The following is an 18,710-nucleotide window of genomic DNA, read 5'->3' as shown; positions in this document are numbered from 1 at the left end:
CACTTAGAAAATATTCCATTAATTCGAGCCCACTGTAAATTAACAGTTCTTAATGTGCTTGATGGATGAATCCTCCCAAAATCTGTGAGCAGTTTGGAATATCTGCAAATTAGTTAGACGATGGACGTTAACTTTGTTTCCATGAGGCTGCACAGCAGCGTTCACAAGGACAAACTCAATGATCACTGCTACATCACTGAAATCTCAAAGTTGCTGGGCTGAACCAGGGTCACTGCTCTTTCGATGTCTTGATCTCTACTCGAAAAATAAGGTTGTGTGTAATGTTGAAAGGCACCATGATCAAGCTCTAACATCATGCTTCCAGAATCCTAATTTTCCTGTTAATATTTGCTGTGTACAGTTTTGAACAAGACAATGAAGGATAATTAGCATCTATGGAACATACTTTCATTCCTTCAGAAAAGCTGCGAGAATAAAAAAAACCCTTGTATAGTATCTGATTATTATTTACTCATATAGGTAATACTAAATTGTGTTTTTTTTCATAGTTTTAATTACCTTGTACAAACGCAGATGTGCTTTAATTCAGATAGTGCGCGACTTCCGGTTGCGGCTATGCAGAGCTAAGTCGTATGTTCGGCAGCTCCCGCTTGGAACGGACTTGTGGGCTCTTTACAGGGCCCCCAACGGCATTGTTTTGACATTTCCCGGTGTGGGAAGAAGACTGCAACATTCCCCCGACAGTGTCCCCCAGGAATGGTATGTCTCTTGGTTACCAGACCCGGCAGAAACAGTAAAAGATTTGGCTGGAGCTGCAGGAAAGACAAAAGCCTCTTCCAGCATGCAGGCGGGGGAAGGGCAAGCTTAAAGGCTTCAAGCTGACTTGAATGCCTTTATTAAAGGTGAATTCTAGCAGCAGAGGGAACAACTGTGAAAAGATCTCACCAAGGCCATTGAAGAAGCGGGGACGAGGCTTCCGGTGGCGGCCATGGAGGAGTAGGTTGCGCATTCGGCAGCTCCCGTCTGGAACGGACTCTCAGACCTTTTTCAGGAGTTTCCACAGACATTTTGGGGCAGATTGGTTAAGCGAACACTGCCAAAAGGATTCCCTCTCGAGACTTCCCGTTGCGGCTATGCGGAGCTAAGTCGCACATTAGGCAGCTCCCGCAAAAACGGACTTTTAGGCTCTTTTCAGGGCTTCCAATGGCACTTTTCCGACGTTTCCCAGTGTGGGAAGGAGTTAATAACAGCTCCCCATCAGTATATGGCTTTAAATAGGAGCGGGGCGAAAAAAAGGCGGTGGTGGACGCGAAGAAGGGAGGGAAGAAGGACAAAATGGCGGCAGGCGGAGACCAGGCAGCGTGGAGGCAGTGGGTGGAGGAGCAACAGGAGGGTATCCAGTGCTGCCTCAGAGAGATTAAAACGGACCTGCTAGAGCCGATGAAGGCTTCTATTGATAAGCTGCTGGGGACACAGACGGCCCAGGGGGTGGAGATCCGAGAGGCTCGACAAAAGATCTCTGACAATGAGGACGAGATCTTAGGCCTGGCGGTAAAGGTGGAGGCGCAGAGGCGCTCCACAGGAAATGGCAGGAGCGGTTCGAAGAGATGGAGAATCAGTCGAGGCAGAAGAATCTGCGGATTCTGGGCCTCCCGGAGGGCCTGGAGGGGCAGGACGTGTGGGCCTATGTGGTCACCATGTTGAACTCGCTGATGGGAGCGAGGTCCTTCCAGGGACCCCTGGAGCTGGAAGGGGCCCATGGCGTGTTGGCGAGGAGGCCCAAGGCTAACGAGCCTCCGCGGGCGGTGCTGGTGCGGTTCCATCGGTTCGTCGATCGGGAGTGTGTGCTCAGGTGGGCCAAGAAGGAGAGGAGCAGCAGGTGGGAGAACACAGAGGTTCAAATATACCAGGACTGGAGTGCGGAGGTGGCGAAGAGGAGGGCCGGGTACAATCGAGTGAAGGCGGTGCTGCACAGGAAGGGGGTGAAACTTGGCATGTTGCAGCCGCCGTGACTGTGGGTTACCTACAAGGACCGGCACCATTATTTTGAGTCTCCGGAGGAGACGTGGTCCTTTGTTCAGGCCGAGAAGCTGGACACAGACTGAGGGTCGGGATGGGCGATTGGGGACTGCAGTGGATATGTTATGCCTATTTTTTGTTAGGAAGCCGGCGGCGGCTAGAGTGCTGAGGGGATTTATGGACCAAATGGGGGGGGTGGACCCTTGGAGATTTGCAAGGCTGGGGGCTAGGGAATTTTCATTCTTCTCACGTGTCCATAAGGCTTATTCTCGAATCGACTTTTTCATTTTGAGTAGGGCGCTGATGAAATGAAATGAAAGGAAATAGCGAGAGTGGAGGATACCGAGTATTCGGCAATAGCCATTTCGGACCACGCCCCGCATTGGGTGGACATGGAGATGGGGGAGGAGAGGGACCAGCGCCCGCTGTGGCGCTTGGAGGTGGGACTGTTGGCGGACGAGGAGGTGAGCGAGCGGGTCCGAGAAAGTATAGAGAGCTACTTGGAGACCCACGACAACGGGGAGGTCCGAGTGGGGATGGTACGGGAGGCACTGAAGGCGGTGGTGAGGGGAGAGCTGATCTCCATTAGGGCCCACAAGGAGCGGGAGGAGAGGGAGAGGCTGGTGGGGGAAATGGTGAGGGTAGACAGGAGGTATGCGGAAGAGCCTGAGGATAGACTGTTGAGGGAGAGGCGGAGCCTCCAGGCCGAATTCGACCTGGTGACCACCAAGAAGGCGGAGGTGCAGTGGAGGAAGGCCCAGGGGGCGGTTGACGAGTATGGGGAAAAGGCAAGCCGGATAATGGCGCATCAGCTTCGGAAGCGGGACGCAGCTAGGGAGATCGGGGGAGTTAAGGACAGGGGAGGGAGCGTGGTGCGGAGTGGGGTTGGCATCAATGGGGTCTTCAGGGACTTCTACGAGGAATTGTACCAATCCGAGCCCCCATGGGAGCAGGGAGGGATGGGCCGTTTCCTGGACCAATTGAGGTTTCCAAAGGTGGAAGAGGGGCTGGTGGCGGGACTGGGGGCCCCGATTGGGCTGGAGGAGCTGATCAAAGGGATAGGAAGCATGCAGGCGGGAAGGCACCGGGGCCGGACGGTTTCCCGGTCGAGTTCTACAAAACATATATGGACCTGTTGGGCCCGCTGTTAGTTAGGACCTTTAATAAGGCAAGGGAGGGGGGGGGGCTTTACCCCTGACGATGTCCCGGGCACTGATATCTTTGATCCTGAAGCGGGACAAGGAACCCGTGCAATGTGGGTCTTACAGACCGATTTCCTTGCTAAATGTAGATGCCAAGGTGCTGGCGAAGGTCTTAGCCACGAGGATTGAGGATTGTGTGCCGCAGATCATCCATGAAGACCAGACGGGGTTTGTGAAGGGGAGACAGTTGAACGCGAATGTGCGGAGGCTTTTGAACGTTATCATGATGCCGGCGAGGGAGGGGGAGGCGGAGATAGTGGTGGCGATGGACGCTGAGAAAGCCTTCGATAGGGTAGAGTGGGGGTACCTGTGGGAGGTGCTGAAGTGGTTCCGGTATGGGGAGGGGTATGTCAGGTGGGTTAGGCTGTTGTATGAGGTCCCGATGGCGAGTGTGGCCACAAATAGGAGGATGTCCGAGTACTTTCGGTTGCAGCGAGGGACGAGACAGGGGTGTCCCCTGTCCCCCCTGCTCTTCGCACTGGCGATTGAACCCCTGGCTATGGCACTGAGAGAGTCGAGGAACTGGAGGGGGTTGGTGCGGGGTGGGGAGGAGCATAGGGTGTCGCTTTATGCGGACGACCTGCTGCTGTATGTGGTGGACCCGGTGGGAGGAATACCAGAGATAATGAGGATCCTTAGGGAATTCGGGGACTTTTCGGGGTACAAGCTCAATATGGGGAAGAGCGAGCTGTTCGTGGTTCACCCAGGGGACCAGGAGAGGGGGATTGGCGAGCTCCCACTAAAAAGGGCGAAGAGGAGCTTCAGATATTTGGGGGTCCAGGCGGCCAGGAGCTGGGGGGCACTGCATAGGCTTAACTTTACAAGGCTGGTGGAGCAAATGGAGGAGGAATTCAAGAGGTGGGACGCGTTGCCGCTGTCCTAGGCGGGTAGGGTGCAGTCAATCAAAAATGACGGTGCTCCCAAGGTTTTTGTTCCTGTTCCAGTGCCTCCCCGTGTTTATCCCGAAGGCTTTTTTCATGGCGGGTTAACAGGAGTATAATGGGGTTTGTGTGGGCGCGAGGGACTCCGAGGGTGAGAAGGGTGTTCCTGGAGCGGAGTAGAGATAGGGGGAGGCTGTCGTTGTCCAACCTTTGTGGGTACTACTGGGCCACCAATGCGACGATGGTGCGCAAGTGGGTGATGGAGGGGGAGGGGGCTGCATGGAAGAGACTGGAGACGGCGTCCTGTGTGGGTACGAGTCTGGGGGCAATGGCGCCGCTGCCGCTCCGTCCAAGGAGGTATACCACGAGCCCGATGGTGGTGGCGGCCCTCAAAATTTGGGGCAGTGGAGGCGGCATAGGGGGGAAGTTGGGGCCTTGGCGTGGACCCCATTACGGGGGAACCACCGGTGGGGGGGTTTTCAGGGTGGCACAGGGCAGGGATACGAAAGTTGGGGGACCTGTTTGTGGACGGGAAGTTCGTGAGCTTGGGTGAGCTGGAGGAGAAGTACGGGCTCCCCCCAGGGAACACCTTCAGGTACTTACAGGTAAGGCCGTTTGCCAGACGGCAGGTGGTGGAATTCCCACGGCTACTGCCACACACAGTACTGGACAGGGTGCTCTCGTGGGGGGGGGGGAGGAGTGGGGAAGATCTCGGAAACTTACCAGGTGATGCAGGAGGAGGAGGAGGCCTCGGTGGTGGAGTTGAAAGGTAAGTGGGAGGAGGAGTTGGGAGAGGAGATCGAAGAGGGGACATGGGCAGATGCCCTAGGGAGGGTGAACTCTTCCTCTTTGTGCGCGAGGCTCAGCCTCATACAGTTTAAGGTGCTGCACAGGGCATACATGACCGGGACAAGGATGAGCCTGTTCTTTGGGGGTGAGGACAGGTGTGTTAGGTGCTCAGGGAGCCCAGCAAATCACACCCATATGTTCTGGGCATGCCCAGCGCTGGAGGAATTTTGGAAGGGCGTAGCGAGGACGGTGTCGAGGGTGGTAGGATCCAGGGTCAAACCGGGCTGGGGGCTCGCAATATTTGGGGTGGCAGAGGAGCCGGGAGTGCAGGAGGCGAAAGAGGCCGGAATTCTGGCCTTTGCGTCCCTGGTAGCCCTGCGAAGGATTCTCCTTCAGTGGAAAGATGCGAGGCCCCCAAGCGTGGAATCCTGGATCAATGATATGGCATGGTTCATTAAATTGGAGAGGGTGAAATTCGCCTTGAGAGGGTCGGTACAAGGATTCTTTAGGCGGTGGCAACCGTTCTTAGACTTTCTGGCAGAACGATAGACATTGGTCAGTGGCAGCAGCAGCTCGGGGTGGGGGGGGGGGGGGTGCGTGGGTTTACTCTGTTTTTGTTTTTGTTATTTACACTGGAGGGTCTGAGGGGGTGTATACACCTGTTGTGTTAAGTCGGGGTGTTAATGTTAATTTATTATTTATGTACGGGGGGAGGGGTTTGGGGGGTTGCTTTTTTAGATTGTGTTTTGTACTTAACCCTGTGGGTTCTTTTTTCTTTCTCATTTTGTTATTGATATTTTATGAAAACCTTTAATAAAAATTATTTTTTAAACAAAATTCAGGTAGTGCGAGGTTCCCCAGAATGAAGACATTTTTGGTTGCTTTTGTATCTCAGATAGAAGTCAATGATGTTTATTGGACAATAATACTTCTCTTTTAGCGATTGTGCTTGGGTTAGTTACATTTGGGATACCTGTGAAGTGAATATAGGAGGGTGGTATTAAACATGGGAACCATCTGAAATGTGTGGCTTAGTGCTACACTAAGAGAGTGACTGATTTTCTTAAATGGATCATGGGGACCTTTCTTTCTTCAATGTGATACAAGTGTCATGTGAGAGTCCCTTTGAGAAATGGGTGTTTATCAAATGGCTGCAGTGATGTCATTGTGTGGGTGGAGCTTGACTGTCTGTCTGCCTTTTACTTTCGTTTTTGAGCTGGCAGCCGCCGTGTGTTTTTAGTTTAGTTTTCAGAGGTGGGGAGCTGCATTTAAAGCAAGCAGCTGTATAATGATCTTTCTCTCTGCAAGCTAAAGAATGTCTCCAGATTATTGATGATTTCAAAGTAATATCTGTTTCTGTAGAGCATTTAAACCTGCTGTCTTTATTTGAAAAAGGATTCAACTTATGGATGTTGTTTGGGGAATTTATTAAGGGTTGCCTATAGAATATTGTATTTGGGAAAGTACCAGTGTTTGTAGTTGATAAGATGTTTACTGTGTGTTTATAAAATGTTAACTGGATTCATAGAATAAACATTGTTATGTTTTCAACATACTTTAGCTCTCTGTTGCATCACACCGGTAAAGTGGGCCCTTTTGCTCCCCATAACCAAAATCTATTTAAAGTTGCGAGTCAGGTGAACTCCATGATACACTTTGGTGTTCTCTAAACCCTGGCCCATAATAAATTGGGGGCATGTCCAGGATAAAAGTCTATTTTTTGTGATTGGATTGGCTCAATGAACTTAAAGATAGTGAGGGGTGAGCATATTTGTGTTTGCTTTTCAGGTGTGGTATACCAGTTTAAGTAGGGAGTGTGTTGTGTACAATGGCTCTTTCAGAGGCTCAGAAGTTTTTGGGGGTGGAGAACATCACATGCAGTACAACAGAGACTAAAAAAGGGCTTTTAGATTTGGCAAAAACATTGCTGTTAGCGTTACCTGATAGCACACAAAAAGAAGAGGTACTTGTGGCGCCAGCTGAGCATTTAAAATTGCTTGAGATACATCTCACTCAGTAGAAATGGCAAAAATTCAGTTCGAAATCAAGCAACTTGAACATGAAAAAGAATTAAAGCAGCTTGAATAGGAAACGAGATAAAAAGGGAGATACAGATCAGGGAAAAAGAAAAGGAGAGAGAAGAAAGAAATAAAGAAAGAATAGCCTTAGCAGAACAAAAAGAAAAAGAGAGAGAGGAAAGGGAAAAAGAGAGAGTTTGAACTTCAGAAAATGGCCATGAAACATGACAGTCAGTTAGAATTGGCGGATGTAGAGGGAAACGTACAGTTGGAGGATGGTGGTGAGGATAAAGAGAAAGTACTTGGTGGGGATCTATTTAAATATGTCTGAGCATTGCCAAGGTTTGATGAGAAGGAGGTGGAAGACTTTGTCATTTCATTTGAGAAGGTGGCTAAATAAATTAAATGGTCACGACATGTGGTTGGGGTATTACTGATTCAAACAAAGCTGGTAGGTAGGGCTAGTGAAGTGTTTGCATCACTGTCAGAGGAGGTATTTGGGAAGTATGAGGAGGTGAAAAAAATCCATCTTAGGTGCATATGAACTAGTGCCTGAAGCCTAAAGACAATGGTTTCGAAATTTAAGGATAGAACCTGGTCAAACATACATGGAGTTTGAAAGGATCAAACAAAGTAACTTTGATAGGTGGATAAGGGCTTTGAAAAGAGACCAAATGTATGAAGCTCTCAGAGAAATTATACTTTTGGAGGAGTTTAAACATTCAATTCCTGATGCAGTGAGAACTCATGTGGAAGAGCAGAGGGTTAAAACTGCGAGGTCAGCAGCAGAAATGGTAGATGATTATGAATTAGTTCATAAATCAAAGCTTGGTTTCCGACATCAGTTTCAGCCTGTGAGGGATTGAAACTGGGGAAAAGAGAAATTCTCAAATGGTGAAGGTAAAGGAGATCTGATGGGAGATCATAATGAAAGTGTACCTTGGATTAAAAATGAAATCCAGGAGGATGGAAGAGAAATGAAAAGTTTCAAATGTTTTCACTGTAATAAACTAGGCCATGTGAAGCCACAGTGTTGATGGTTGAAGAAAAGCAGGAGGAAGGCTGATGTGGTAAAACAGGATAAGACAGTGGGGTTTGTTAAAGTGGTGAAGGAAATCCCAAGTGAAGCGAAGGAGGTGCAAAAGATTGTACAGGTGATTGATCAGAAGTTGCCAGATCTCTTTAAAGAATTTACTTGTGTGGGTAAAGTTTACTTGTGTATCAGGAGGAGCAGGTAAAGAAGTCACAATTTTAAGAGATACGGGAGAGTAGGAGATGAGGAGTTATGTAGTTTGGGAAGAATATTGCCAGAAAAGGTGGTAATATGTAGAATTCAGGGTAAGAAGAATAGTGTTCCATTATATAAGGTAAGGTTGGAAAGTCCAGTGAAGAATGGTGAAGTGGTAGTAGGAGTAACAGAGAAACTATCTGGTCCAGGAATACAGTTTATCTTGTGTCGCACGTGGGAGTGATGCCTACTGTAGTTGATAAACCAGTGGAAAATCAGACAACTGAAGTGTTGAAGGACAAATATCCTGGGATTTTTTTCGGATTGTTTAATGACATGGTCACAAAGTCACAGGTTAAGACAAAAGGAGAAATCGAAGAGTGAAGATAAAGTTGAAGTTCAATTATCAGAAACAATTTTTGATCAGATGGTTGGAAGAAAACAAGAACAGATGGAGGATGAGGCTGATATTTTTAAATTGGCGGAGTTACAACAGAAAGATATAGAAATAAAACGTATGTATGAGAAAACATCCACGGAAGAGGAATCTGATTGTTTCCCAGAATATTATTACAGTAAAAATATTTTATAATAAGAGAGCACTTAAACCAGCTGTCTTTATTTTTATTCTCCTCCTTTTTCACATTTTCTCCCAAATTTACACCCACCAACAATAAACAATAATCAGCAACAAATATGTCAATCCTCATAACATTAACAACAATCCCATCCTCCCACCAACCCCCAAACATTAGTCCGCATGTTTACATAAACAAATAGCAAAAAGGAATCAGGGATTACCCATAGCCACCCTTAATACACACAACCCCCCAACCCTCCCCCCCCCCCCCCCCCCCCCCCAACTAATGTTCGATGTTATCCAGTTCTTGAAAGTGCATAATAAATAATGCCCATGACTTGTAGAACCCCTCCGTCCTTCCGCTCAGTTCAAACTTAACCTTCTCAAGAGCCAAGAATTCCAACAGATCCCCCCCCGCCCCCGCCACGCCAAGGCACAGGGTGAAGAGGCTGCTCTCCATCCCAACAGGATCCACCTTTAGGCGATCAACGAGGCGAAGGCTACGATATCTGCCGCCGCACCCGTTTCCAACCCTGGCTGTTCCGACACCCTGAATATGGCCTCCCAGGTGGTGCATGTCAAAGAGACTCCACCTTGGAGATTACCCGAAAAACCTCCTTCCAATAATCCTCTAGCTTTGGACAGGACCAAAACATATGAACGTGATTAGCGGGGACCCCCCGCAACGCTCGCACACATTTTCTACTCCTTCAAAGAATCATCTCATCCTCGCCCTCGTGAGGTGTGCTCTGTATGCCACCTTCAGCTGCATCAGTCCCAACCTCGCACATGAGTTGGAGGCATTTACTCTCCGGAGCATCTCACACAAGACCCCCTCCTCTATAACCTCTTCCAACTCTTCCTCCCACTTTGCTTTGATCCCTTCCAGTGGTGCCTTATCCTCTTCCAAAATAGCTCCGTACACCGCTGACACTACCCCATTCTCCAGTCCCCTTGTCGTCAGCACCTCCTCCAGCAATGTGGAGGCCGGTTCCTCTGGGAAGCTCTGTATTTCCTTTCTGGCAAAATCCCAAACCTGCATGTATCGAAACATTTCTCCCTGCTCCGGCCCATACTTTGCTTCCAGCTCCTTCAATCCTGCAAACTGACCCCTAAGAAACAAATCTTTCAGCGTCATAATCACCTTCTCTTCCCATTTCCGGAAATTTCCATCCCACCTCCCTGACTCAAATCTATGGTTCTCCCAAATCGGCATTTCCCTTGACCCTGCCCCCAACCCTAAGTGGTGGCGAGACTGCCTCCAGATTTTCAATGAAGCTATTATTACCGGACTTCCTGGGTATTCCCCGGAGCTATTGGGAGCGGCGCTGTTGCTGGTGCTTTCAGTCCCGACCCCCTGTACATACTCTCCCCCATTCTGATGCACTGGGAATCAACCCCTCTGACCCAGCTCCACACCGTCTCCACATTCGCCGCCCAGTAGTAGTACATCAGGTTTGGAAGACCCAAACCCGCTGCCTGCTTTCCCCTCTGTAGCAGCACCTTTCGCACACTGGCCACCTGCTGTCTTTATTTTAAAAAGGATTTAACTTACAGATGTTGTTTGGGGAAGTTATTCAGGGTTACCTATAGAATATTGTATTTGGGAAAGTGTCAGTGTTTGTAGTTGATAAGATATTTACTGTGTGTTTATAAAATGATAATTGGTTTCATAGAATAAATATTAGTTTGTTTTAAACACACTTTAGCTCTCTGTTCCATCACACCTGTAAAGTGGGCCCTTTTGCTCCCCATAACCAAAATCTAGTTAAAGTTGTGGGTCAGGTGAACTCCATGATATACTTTGGTGTTCTCTAAATCCTGGTCCGTAATACAAGAAATAACGGAGAGGAACATGGATAAATACTTTGTTTTCCACATAATCTCTGCAGCAATTCAAAAAATCTTTGCATTCTGCATTTCAGAACCAAAAAGTTCCATCGTCGATTACATTTCATTCAGAAGAGGATCAAAATGATGGAACTCTGGGCTTCCCGAATGACACAGTCACAAATAAGAAAGAGATAGTTTCTGTGAAAAAGATCAATAGAAAAACAGGTATCTTGGTTTGGAGAAGTGATGCTCGTAGTTAATCCAATGATGGTATTTGTCCTGGCATAAAGGATTTCAGTAAAGTATATTTGAGTACATTTCAAGGATGAATAAATGCTTGACATGACAATGTGACCACTGCAGCAGTGACTGAAGATACATTAACTCCGTGTCTTGCTGAACTATATAAATATCTTCAGCATTGGCAGATGTTGGGCAGCACAGTTGCACAAGTAATTAACACTGTGACTTCACAGCGACAGGTCCCAGGTTCGATTCCCTGCTGGGTCACTGTCTGTGCGGAGTCTGCACGTTCTCCCCGTGTCTGCGTGGGTTTCTTCCGGCTGCTCTGGTTTCTTCTCACAGTCCAAAGACGTGCAGGTTAGGTGGATTGGTCATGATAAATTGCCCTTAGTGACCAAAAAAGGTTAGGAGGGGTTATTGTGTTACGGGGACAGGGTGGAAGTGAGGGCTTAAGTGGGTCGGTGCAGACTCGATGGGCCGAATAGCCTCCTTCTGCACTGTATGTTCTATGTTCCATTTATCATTCAAACAATAAACAACCTTTACGTGCACCAAGAATTACATTTAATTTATTCAAGTTCTGTCCATGATCTTTTTTATTTATTTCACAGTTGTTTGTTCTGGAAATACTTTGGGATCTACAAATGTACAAGTGATCAAAGAGACTGAAAGTAGAAGATACAGTTTGAGAAACAGAGAGAGAAAGGTTTACACCGAAGAAAGGGAACTTTGTGATGATGACTACCTGTGTATGTACAAAGTATATCCAATCCTTGGGTCAGGAAAAATTTATTGGGAGATTTGGTGTGATGACATTAGGCCTTGGTAAACGAGGGCATTGCGATAACAATGAACATGGCATTGTGGCAGGAGAGGAGTGCAAGCCTGTGCTTGCCTGTCACTAATTCTTCATTACCTTAATCACAAAAATTATCCTAAACTATGGGTTATTATTCTGAAATGTTGTGATATAATAGAATCTGACTTCTTTTGTAAACTAAAGGCCTCTGATTTTAGGGAAGAACAGACTCATTTCAATTGAATACATTTTATTACATTTATCCAATTACTGTAAGAATCAAGTATGGAGTCATCAGTATTGGAAGGGATGTGGTTAGAAAATCATATAATTCAAAGTATAGTATAAATTGTGGATTGGCTCTAGGTCCAAGTGTGATTTGTCTCAAGGTTTAGAGAAACATTTGTAACTGGCTCTGTGTTAGCTTCATTCAAATAATAAAACTGTAATCCAGAGGAAGTAATATCTGATTGTATTATGATCTTCACACTTCTTTGAATTTCAGTCTCCACATTCAAAGTTCCCTTGCTATTTTGGGATCAGACTATAACCCAAAATAATCTCAGGAGGCCCTGGTACAGAAAAAATATTTATTAACCAATGCATTGGGAGAGTACAATCTCAGAAAAAAATCTGGAGCTGGCTCTATAGAACTGAGAAACCAAGTAATATTTATACATTGTAGATCACGTAGACAAAGGCATTATTTACATTTAATCATTGTCTGGTTCTAACTTTACATTAAACAAATTACAGGTGTTTACCCAGGCAGAGTGAGTATTTTCTCCCCTTATCTTTCTCTGGCTCTTTCCCTAATCTCTTGTTGTCAGCGTGTTGGTTGTGTCTGCGTCTTTACATCTTAGAAAACCAAGTGTAAGATCTACACTTTCCTGTTGTTGCATATATTAAGTAACACCTACCATGCAACTAACAATGCAGAATCTTGTCTGTCCATTTTGGGTGCCAAGTAATTTTATTTGGTATCTATTGATCGATTATAACAGAAATTCTTGTTACAGAATTTACAAGGTTCTCAGTTCAGCCCTTGCCTGCAAAAGACTGTTTTGAGAATCAGATTATCCTCAGTAACTTACAGAATGACTTGAATTCAAAATACAATGGCAGTAACGGTTTGTTTGCATGAAGCAAAACTGCTGCGTAGGTTAGAACTAGAAATGGAAAATATGAAACAAAGATAGCAGATAGGTTCTTAGGCAAAAAGTATAGGATGATTCTAGAATGGAAATAATAGCCTAAAACTATTACCGTTTTAGGAATTTGTTATCAGTCTAAGTCAATCTATTCCTGCCCCGATAACATGCTGATTGGTTTGGATGGGTCTTCAATACATTTGATTCGATGATTGGGTTGTCAACCTTCAATATGCAACATTAACTGGAATTATCAGTCATGTTGCATCTTCGAATTCTTTCGTGTATGTCGTATGCAAAATCTGTTCTTATTGCACTGGTATGCGCTTTGTCTTATGATTCCTTCTTTCGGACAATGGAAGGCTCATATGAACTCTAATGTCAACCTGACCTTCATTGGAAATGTGGCACTTGCTCAGCTCGTTGCAAGCTGTTCCTTGCAAACAGATATCCATTTTGCAGAAGCAAGCAATGTCCATTTTGCAAAGGCAAGCAATATCCATTTTGCACAGTCATGATGGAATCCATTTTAAATGGTTTCTGATTGAGCTTTTTAAGTCAATTATTAATTCAACTTATTAATTAGCCCTCTTTTAACTACAAGAAATAACTAGTTTCTTTCACCAAGTTAGACTGAAAAACATGTTATTGAGGGCCTCACAGGTGGCTTGGAAAAATAAGTTTTCACAGGTCACTGAAATCTAGTTGGACTGAAAAACACGCCATTGAATGTCTCACAGGTGGCTTTTATTGCTACGTAAGCATTCAATTAGTCCCATTTGAGTCTTTTGCTACATTGTGAAATTTTCTTCTACTGTTCTAATATGCTGATCAAAAAACTCCCTGCAATCCTTTAATGGACTATAATTATTATTTGCCCTGAAAAATCGTTGTCATTAAACCACATTCATTAGTTCCCCTCCTACACTGCCCACTCATACCTTATCAGGTGGAGCATGGTTTTGGGAAACGTTTGCCAGAGTTTTCATTGTTACTGTTCCTGATGTCAGTGTTGCCTTCTTGGAATGAAGGACTGAATATATTGCCCAGAACAAAATCTTGTATACAACAGAGTGGGGAAGATCTGACTAGCACTGTATGTAATTTTCAGTAAGGAAGGTGCCCAGTTACTTTCAGCACCTGATTAATCACAGAAAGATCCTACTTCTATTGGCAGACTGAATTCTAATGAAACGATAAAGACCATGGGTGGGATTTTCCGGTCTGCCAGCCGGGTTTTCCTGCGCAGCGTGCCACCGCCGGCAGCGGGATTCTCCGTTCCTGTGGCCAGCCAATGGGGTTCACCATTGTGGCCACCCCACGCCGTTGGGAAATTGCAGGCGTGGGCGTGATGCCTGTGGATAGGAGGATCCTGCTAACAGAGAATTCAGCTGCATACCTATGATAGGTCATCTGCCTCTTCTCTGTAAAAGCCCCATTCACCTTCATGAAACCTAAATAATGAACGTAAGCCCTTATTCATCTTTAATTATATTTGTTATTTGATAGTTTGTGAAGACTGCGAGACATTTTTTATTGAAGAATGCCCTGTGCATGGTCCTCCAGTATTTATCAAGGACACGGTTGTTGAATTCAGCCAACCAGACAGAGCACGTTTAACCCTTCCAGAGGGTCTCAGCATTGCAACCTCAAAAATTCGAAAAGCCGGTCTTGGTGTGTGGAATGAAGGGAAGATTATTCCCAAAGGAGTTCACTTTGGACCCTATGAAGGAGTCGTATCAAATGAAGAATCAGCTGCTATCAGTGGATATTCATGGATGGTAAGTTCCTAAAATGGTATTCAAGTTTCTTACTTGTTTGAAAAGAAAGTTCAGGCCTTATTTGAATGCAATTAAAAAACTTTTTTTTTAGAATACCCAATATCTTTTTCCAATTAAGGGACAATGTAGCGTGGCCAATTCACCTAACCTGCACATCTTTGTGTTGTGAGGGTGAAACCCACGCAGACACGGGGAGAATGTGCAAACTCCACACAGACAGGGACCCGGTGCTGGGATTGAATCCGGGTCCTCAGCGCTGCAGGCAGCAGTCCTAATCACTGCTCCACCGTGCTTCCCTTTTTGAATGCAATTTCAATAATTTATTGCAGGTTTTTGTTCCTGGTTGCTGCTGGGTGCAACTGATGAGTTGGAAACAATTGAAGACAAAATTAGTTTCGCTCTGATCTTTCTCATATTGATCTGGCCGTAAAACTTGTAGAGTTGTTCACAACTAAAGTCTACTATTACTGGGTATGTTCATTGGAGGTCTGGTAGTAACCAAGGAACTCATTGAGCAGCAGACACCGCTAACAAGAAGCAAGAAAGCAAACAAACCTAAATCAGACTAAAACCCACTTTTCTCTCTCCATGTAGACCAACTTATTTTTTTTCTCTTCTCACTTCCCTGCTCGCACCTTTTTCTCACCTCAGCTGATTTTGTGATTCCCTCTGTTTCTCTGCTCCGTCCTCGTCCTCTGTGCCTGAACCAGTTCTTCTCCACCATCTCCTTCTCTTCCATCTCTGTTTTCTATCTTCCCTCCATTTAGTTTATTGATACATCTTCACAGACACATAAGGAAGATGATACGAGGGATCAGGATTATTGGGTCTTTGGTTGAGTTGAGACTTTCATGGGTCTGTAGATGATGGGTGCATTGAATGTTTTCAAAATTAACCTGATGATTTCCCCATGTTGGGAAACTGATTTCATTTGGGGAGCAATGGATTAGATCTTTGAGGCAGCTGTCATAATATACACCAGTATATCATGGTGCAGACACACACACGCACACTGATGGACATGCAGTGGGACCAATCAGCATACACAACACCGCAGCCAATCACCAGTGAGAGCACACGCACTATAAAGACAGGGGACAGGAGAGTTCCCGCTCATTCTAGTAGCAGCCAGCTCAGAGCACAGAGCTCACAGCCTGCAACACAGACATTCACCATGTGCTGAGTGCATCACCTGGTTAGGACTGGGCAAGGGTCAACAGTTAAAGCTGGTATTGCATTTACCCACAGTTTAAGCATGTTAATATAGTTAACCTTACAATAAAATAGAGTTGCACCACTTCAAGTGATGGTGACCTGTTTGTGATCCAGAACACCCAACACTTCATGGTACCAGGAGTGAACTGGTTCAGTCCAGATAGCCATACCTCAGCGTACAGTGACAACCAGCAACGATACCCAGGCAAGGTGTTCAAGATCCGGGCTCTGCAGCAGCTCCCGTGCCACGGCGATCTCCACAAAAACTGGCGGGCATTTCGGCAAAAGTTTGAAATCTTCCTGCTGGCAGCCGAACTAGAAGACCTGGCCGATCCTGAAAAAACAGAGCTTCTCCTCACCATCGCCAGTGCCAGAGCAGAAGAAATCTTTTAAAAATTCAAGTTCTCCAAGGGGCAAAACAGGAGCGACTTCCAGGCAGTCCTGGACAAATTCGGCAAATACTGTGAGGAAAACACACTCCATCCTGCAAGGAAAGGTAAGAGAAGCGCCAGTACTCACCTCGAGGCCGAAACCCCGGCGCAGAGAACGATTTTGGTTGGCGGCCATCTTTCTAAAGGGATTGCACTTGCGCAGTTGCGCGACGCCGCGCATGCGCAATCACGAAAACAGCCATCAGTAAAGGAACCGCGTCTGCGCATGTGCAAACGCCTCCTACGTGCTACGTCACGCGCGTCATGATGTCAGAGGCCCCGGACCACGCCCATTTAAAGGGGAAACGTCCCAAATCAAAGAAAGAATCTTTTAAAGCTGTAAAACAACCTTCCTTCACCTGGAATGACAGCACAATGCCTCAAATTGAACCAGGAAATGAAATAAACCTCCGAAGAACCCTACAACAAGCAGTTACCTACCCCCAAACCGAGTCCAATTCTGACTTCCCGCAGACCAGTGACACCGAGGACCCGAGGGAGCCTTTTCGAGTCGCTGTTACAACAAAGAACAGGCTGTCTCTGAATCAAAACCACCAGCCGCTGTCGGTGCACAGCATTGATCCAGACGACGAGTGCTGTGCCACTCTGATGGTCAACCAGAATTCGTCGTCCACCTCAGAGACTTGACTTATGAGTTTTACGATGTTGGACTCTTTGATCTGTTCTGTTATCCTGTTTCATCATTCCAGTAGTTTGTATATAATGTTCATTTCGTTGTTGGTGTGACACCCTATTTCTCGGCACCAGGCACCTTCCCGTGTAAATAGATTAGCCTCATGTACATAGTCATGTAAATAACACGCACACACATAGTCAGGTACATTCACTACACGATATTTATTGTCACGCAGGCACATATTCTTTATATAAAAGGGGGGATGTCATAATATACACCAGGATATCATAGTGCAGACACACACACACACACACTGATGGACATGCAGTGGGACCAATCAGCATACACAACACCGCAGCCAATCACCAGTGAGAGCACACGCACTATAAAGACAGGGGACAGGAGAGTTCCCGTTCATTCTAGTAGCAGCCAGCTCAGAGCACAGCTCACAGCCTGCAACACAGACATTCACCATGTGCTGAGTGCATCACCTGGTTAGGACTGGGCAAGGGTCAACAGTTAAAGCTGGTATTGCATTTACCCACAGTTCAAGCATGTTAATATAGTTAACCTTACAATAAAATAGAGTTGCACCACATCAAGTGTTGGTGACCCGTTTGTGATCCAGAACACCCAACACATCAGCAGCTGAGTGGGAAATGGTTAGATCGGGCCAAGCTAATGTAAGGAGGAAGATGAGGAAGAGATGGCAACATGACAGAGAGCATGGACTTGACTTAATTCAGGGACCATTCCTCACTTTGCAAAGCTCCCTGAGAGTGTTCACCAATTCTGTGTTTGTTGCTTTTATGGAGCTCTATGCTTTCTAATTCAGAGGTATAGTCACAGAAAACAGATAAGGATTTGTTTAAGGTTTACTGAAAGATGTGGGAGGCCAAGACTAGCTTTTTTCAATTTATGTTCTGCTTGATCTCTTGTTAAAATAAAGGTAAAATTGATTTTCTAACTTTGAAGATTTCCAATCCTGTTATTAAAATACCTTTCTGCAGATCAGTAAAGGCAAGCAAGATTTTGAGTATATTGATGCGAAGGATGAATCTAATTCAAATTGGATGAGGTAAGGGAAGGCTGATACAATATCATCAGGATCTGAGAACCTTGGGCCCAACCAATCTCCTTGGCTCTCCCTCTGTCTCACAATGTCTCCTTCGTTGCTTCACACTCCTCAGCTGCAGCATAATGCCGCAGGAGAATCTGCTCAACAGGCAGACAGTTTCACAATCTGGGTGGCTGTGGCAACATTGGGCGGCATTTAACATAAACATTTTGAAGTTCATTTGTGGCGTGTTTTGCAGGGAGTTTCTCACCGGATCTGACAGTGAGTTTCCCACTGCTGTGAAACAACGTTTAGGGCGGGATTCTCCCACTGCGTTCGCCCAGCTACCAGAGAACCCCACCTGAGGTCAATGGATTTTTCCAATGTCGGCATACCGATCGTGGCGTTCTTACAGCGGGCGGGGTGGAAGAATCCAGCACGTAGTCACTTATTTGGGTGCAAGAAATTTCTCTCCGGTTTAGGGCACACTTGGGGCGGAATCTAACGCAAAAGTTTCGAAGTACATTTGTGGCAGGTTTCTCCCGCCAATTGGTGGCAGGAAGGGGATGGGCACTGGATTGGGGATGATGGGCACTGGATCGGGGATGATGGACACTGGATTGGGGATGAAGGACACTGGATTGGGAATGATGGACACTGGATTGGGGATGATGGACACTGGATTGGGGATGATGGACACTGGATTGGGGATGATGGGCACTGGATTGGGGATGATGGACACTGGATTGGGGATGATGGGCACTGGATTGGGGATGATGGACACTGGATTGGGGATGATGGGTACTGGATTGGGGATGATGGACACTGGATTGGGGATGATGGCCACTGGATTGGGGATGATGGACACTGGATTGGAGATGATGG

At 46.2% G+C, this 18,710-nt stretch overlaps 1 protein-coding gene across 1 annotated transcript in view; it reads left to right on the top strand.

The window, feature by feature from the left end:
- The window catches only part of LOC140387083 (histone-lysine N-methyltransferase PRDM7-like), a 50,497-nt gene that overhangs the window by 16,386 nt on the left and 15,401 nt on the right, over positions 1-18,710 (top strand). The window contains exons 5-8 of the mRNA XM_072470092.1: positions 10,604-10,736; positions 11,366-11,503; positions 14,214-14,485; positions 17,779-17,846. Coding sequence (XP_072326193.1) covers positions 10,604-10,736; positions 11,366-11,503; positions 14,214-14,485; positions 17,779-17,846 — 611 coding nt within the window. The remainder of the gene's footprint in view (positions 1-10,603; positions 10,737-11,365; positions 11,504-14,213; positions 14,486-17,778; positions 17,847-18,710) is intronic.

This window comes from Scyliorhinus torazame, chromosome 12 (assembly GCF_047496885.1).
Source record: "Scyliorhinus torazame isolate Kashiwa2021f chromosome 12, sScyTor2.1, whole genome shotgun sequence".
Taxonomy (NCBI): Eukaryota; Metazoa; Chordata; class Chondrichthyes; order Carcharhiniformes; family Scyliorhinidae; genus Scyliorhinus; species Scyliorhinus torazame.
This window is presented reverse-complemented; position numbering and strand designations above follow the sequence as displayed.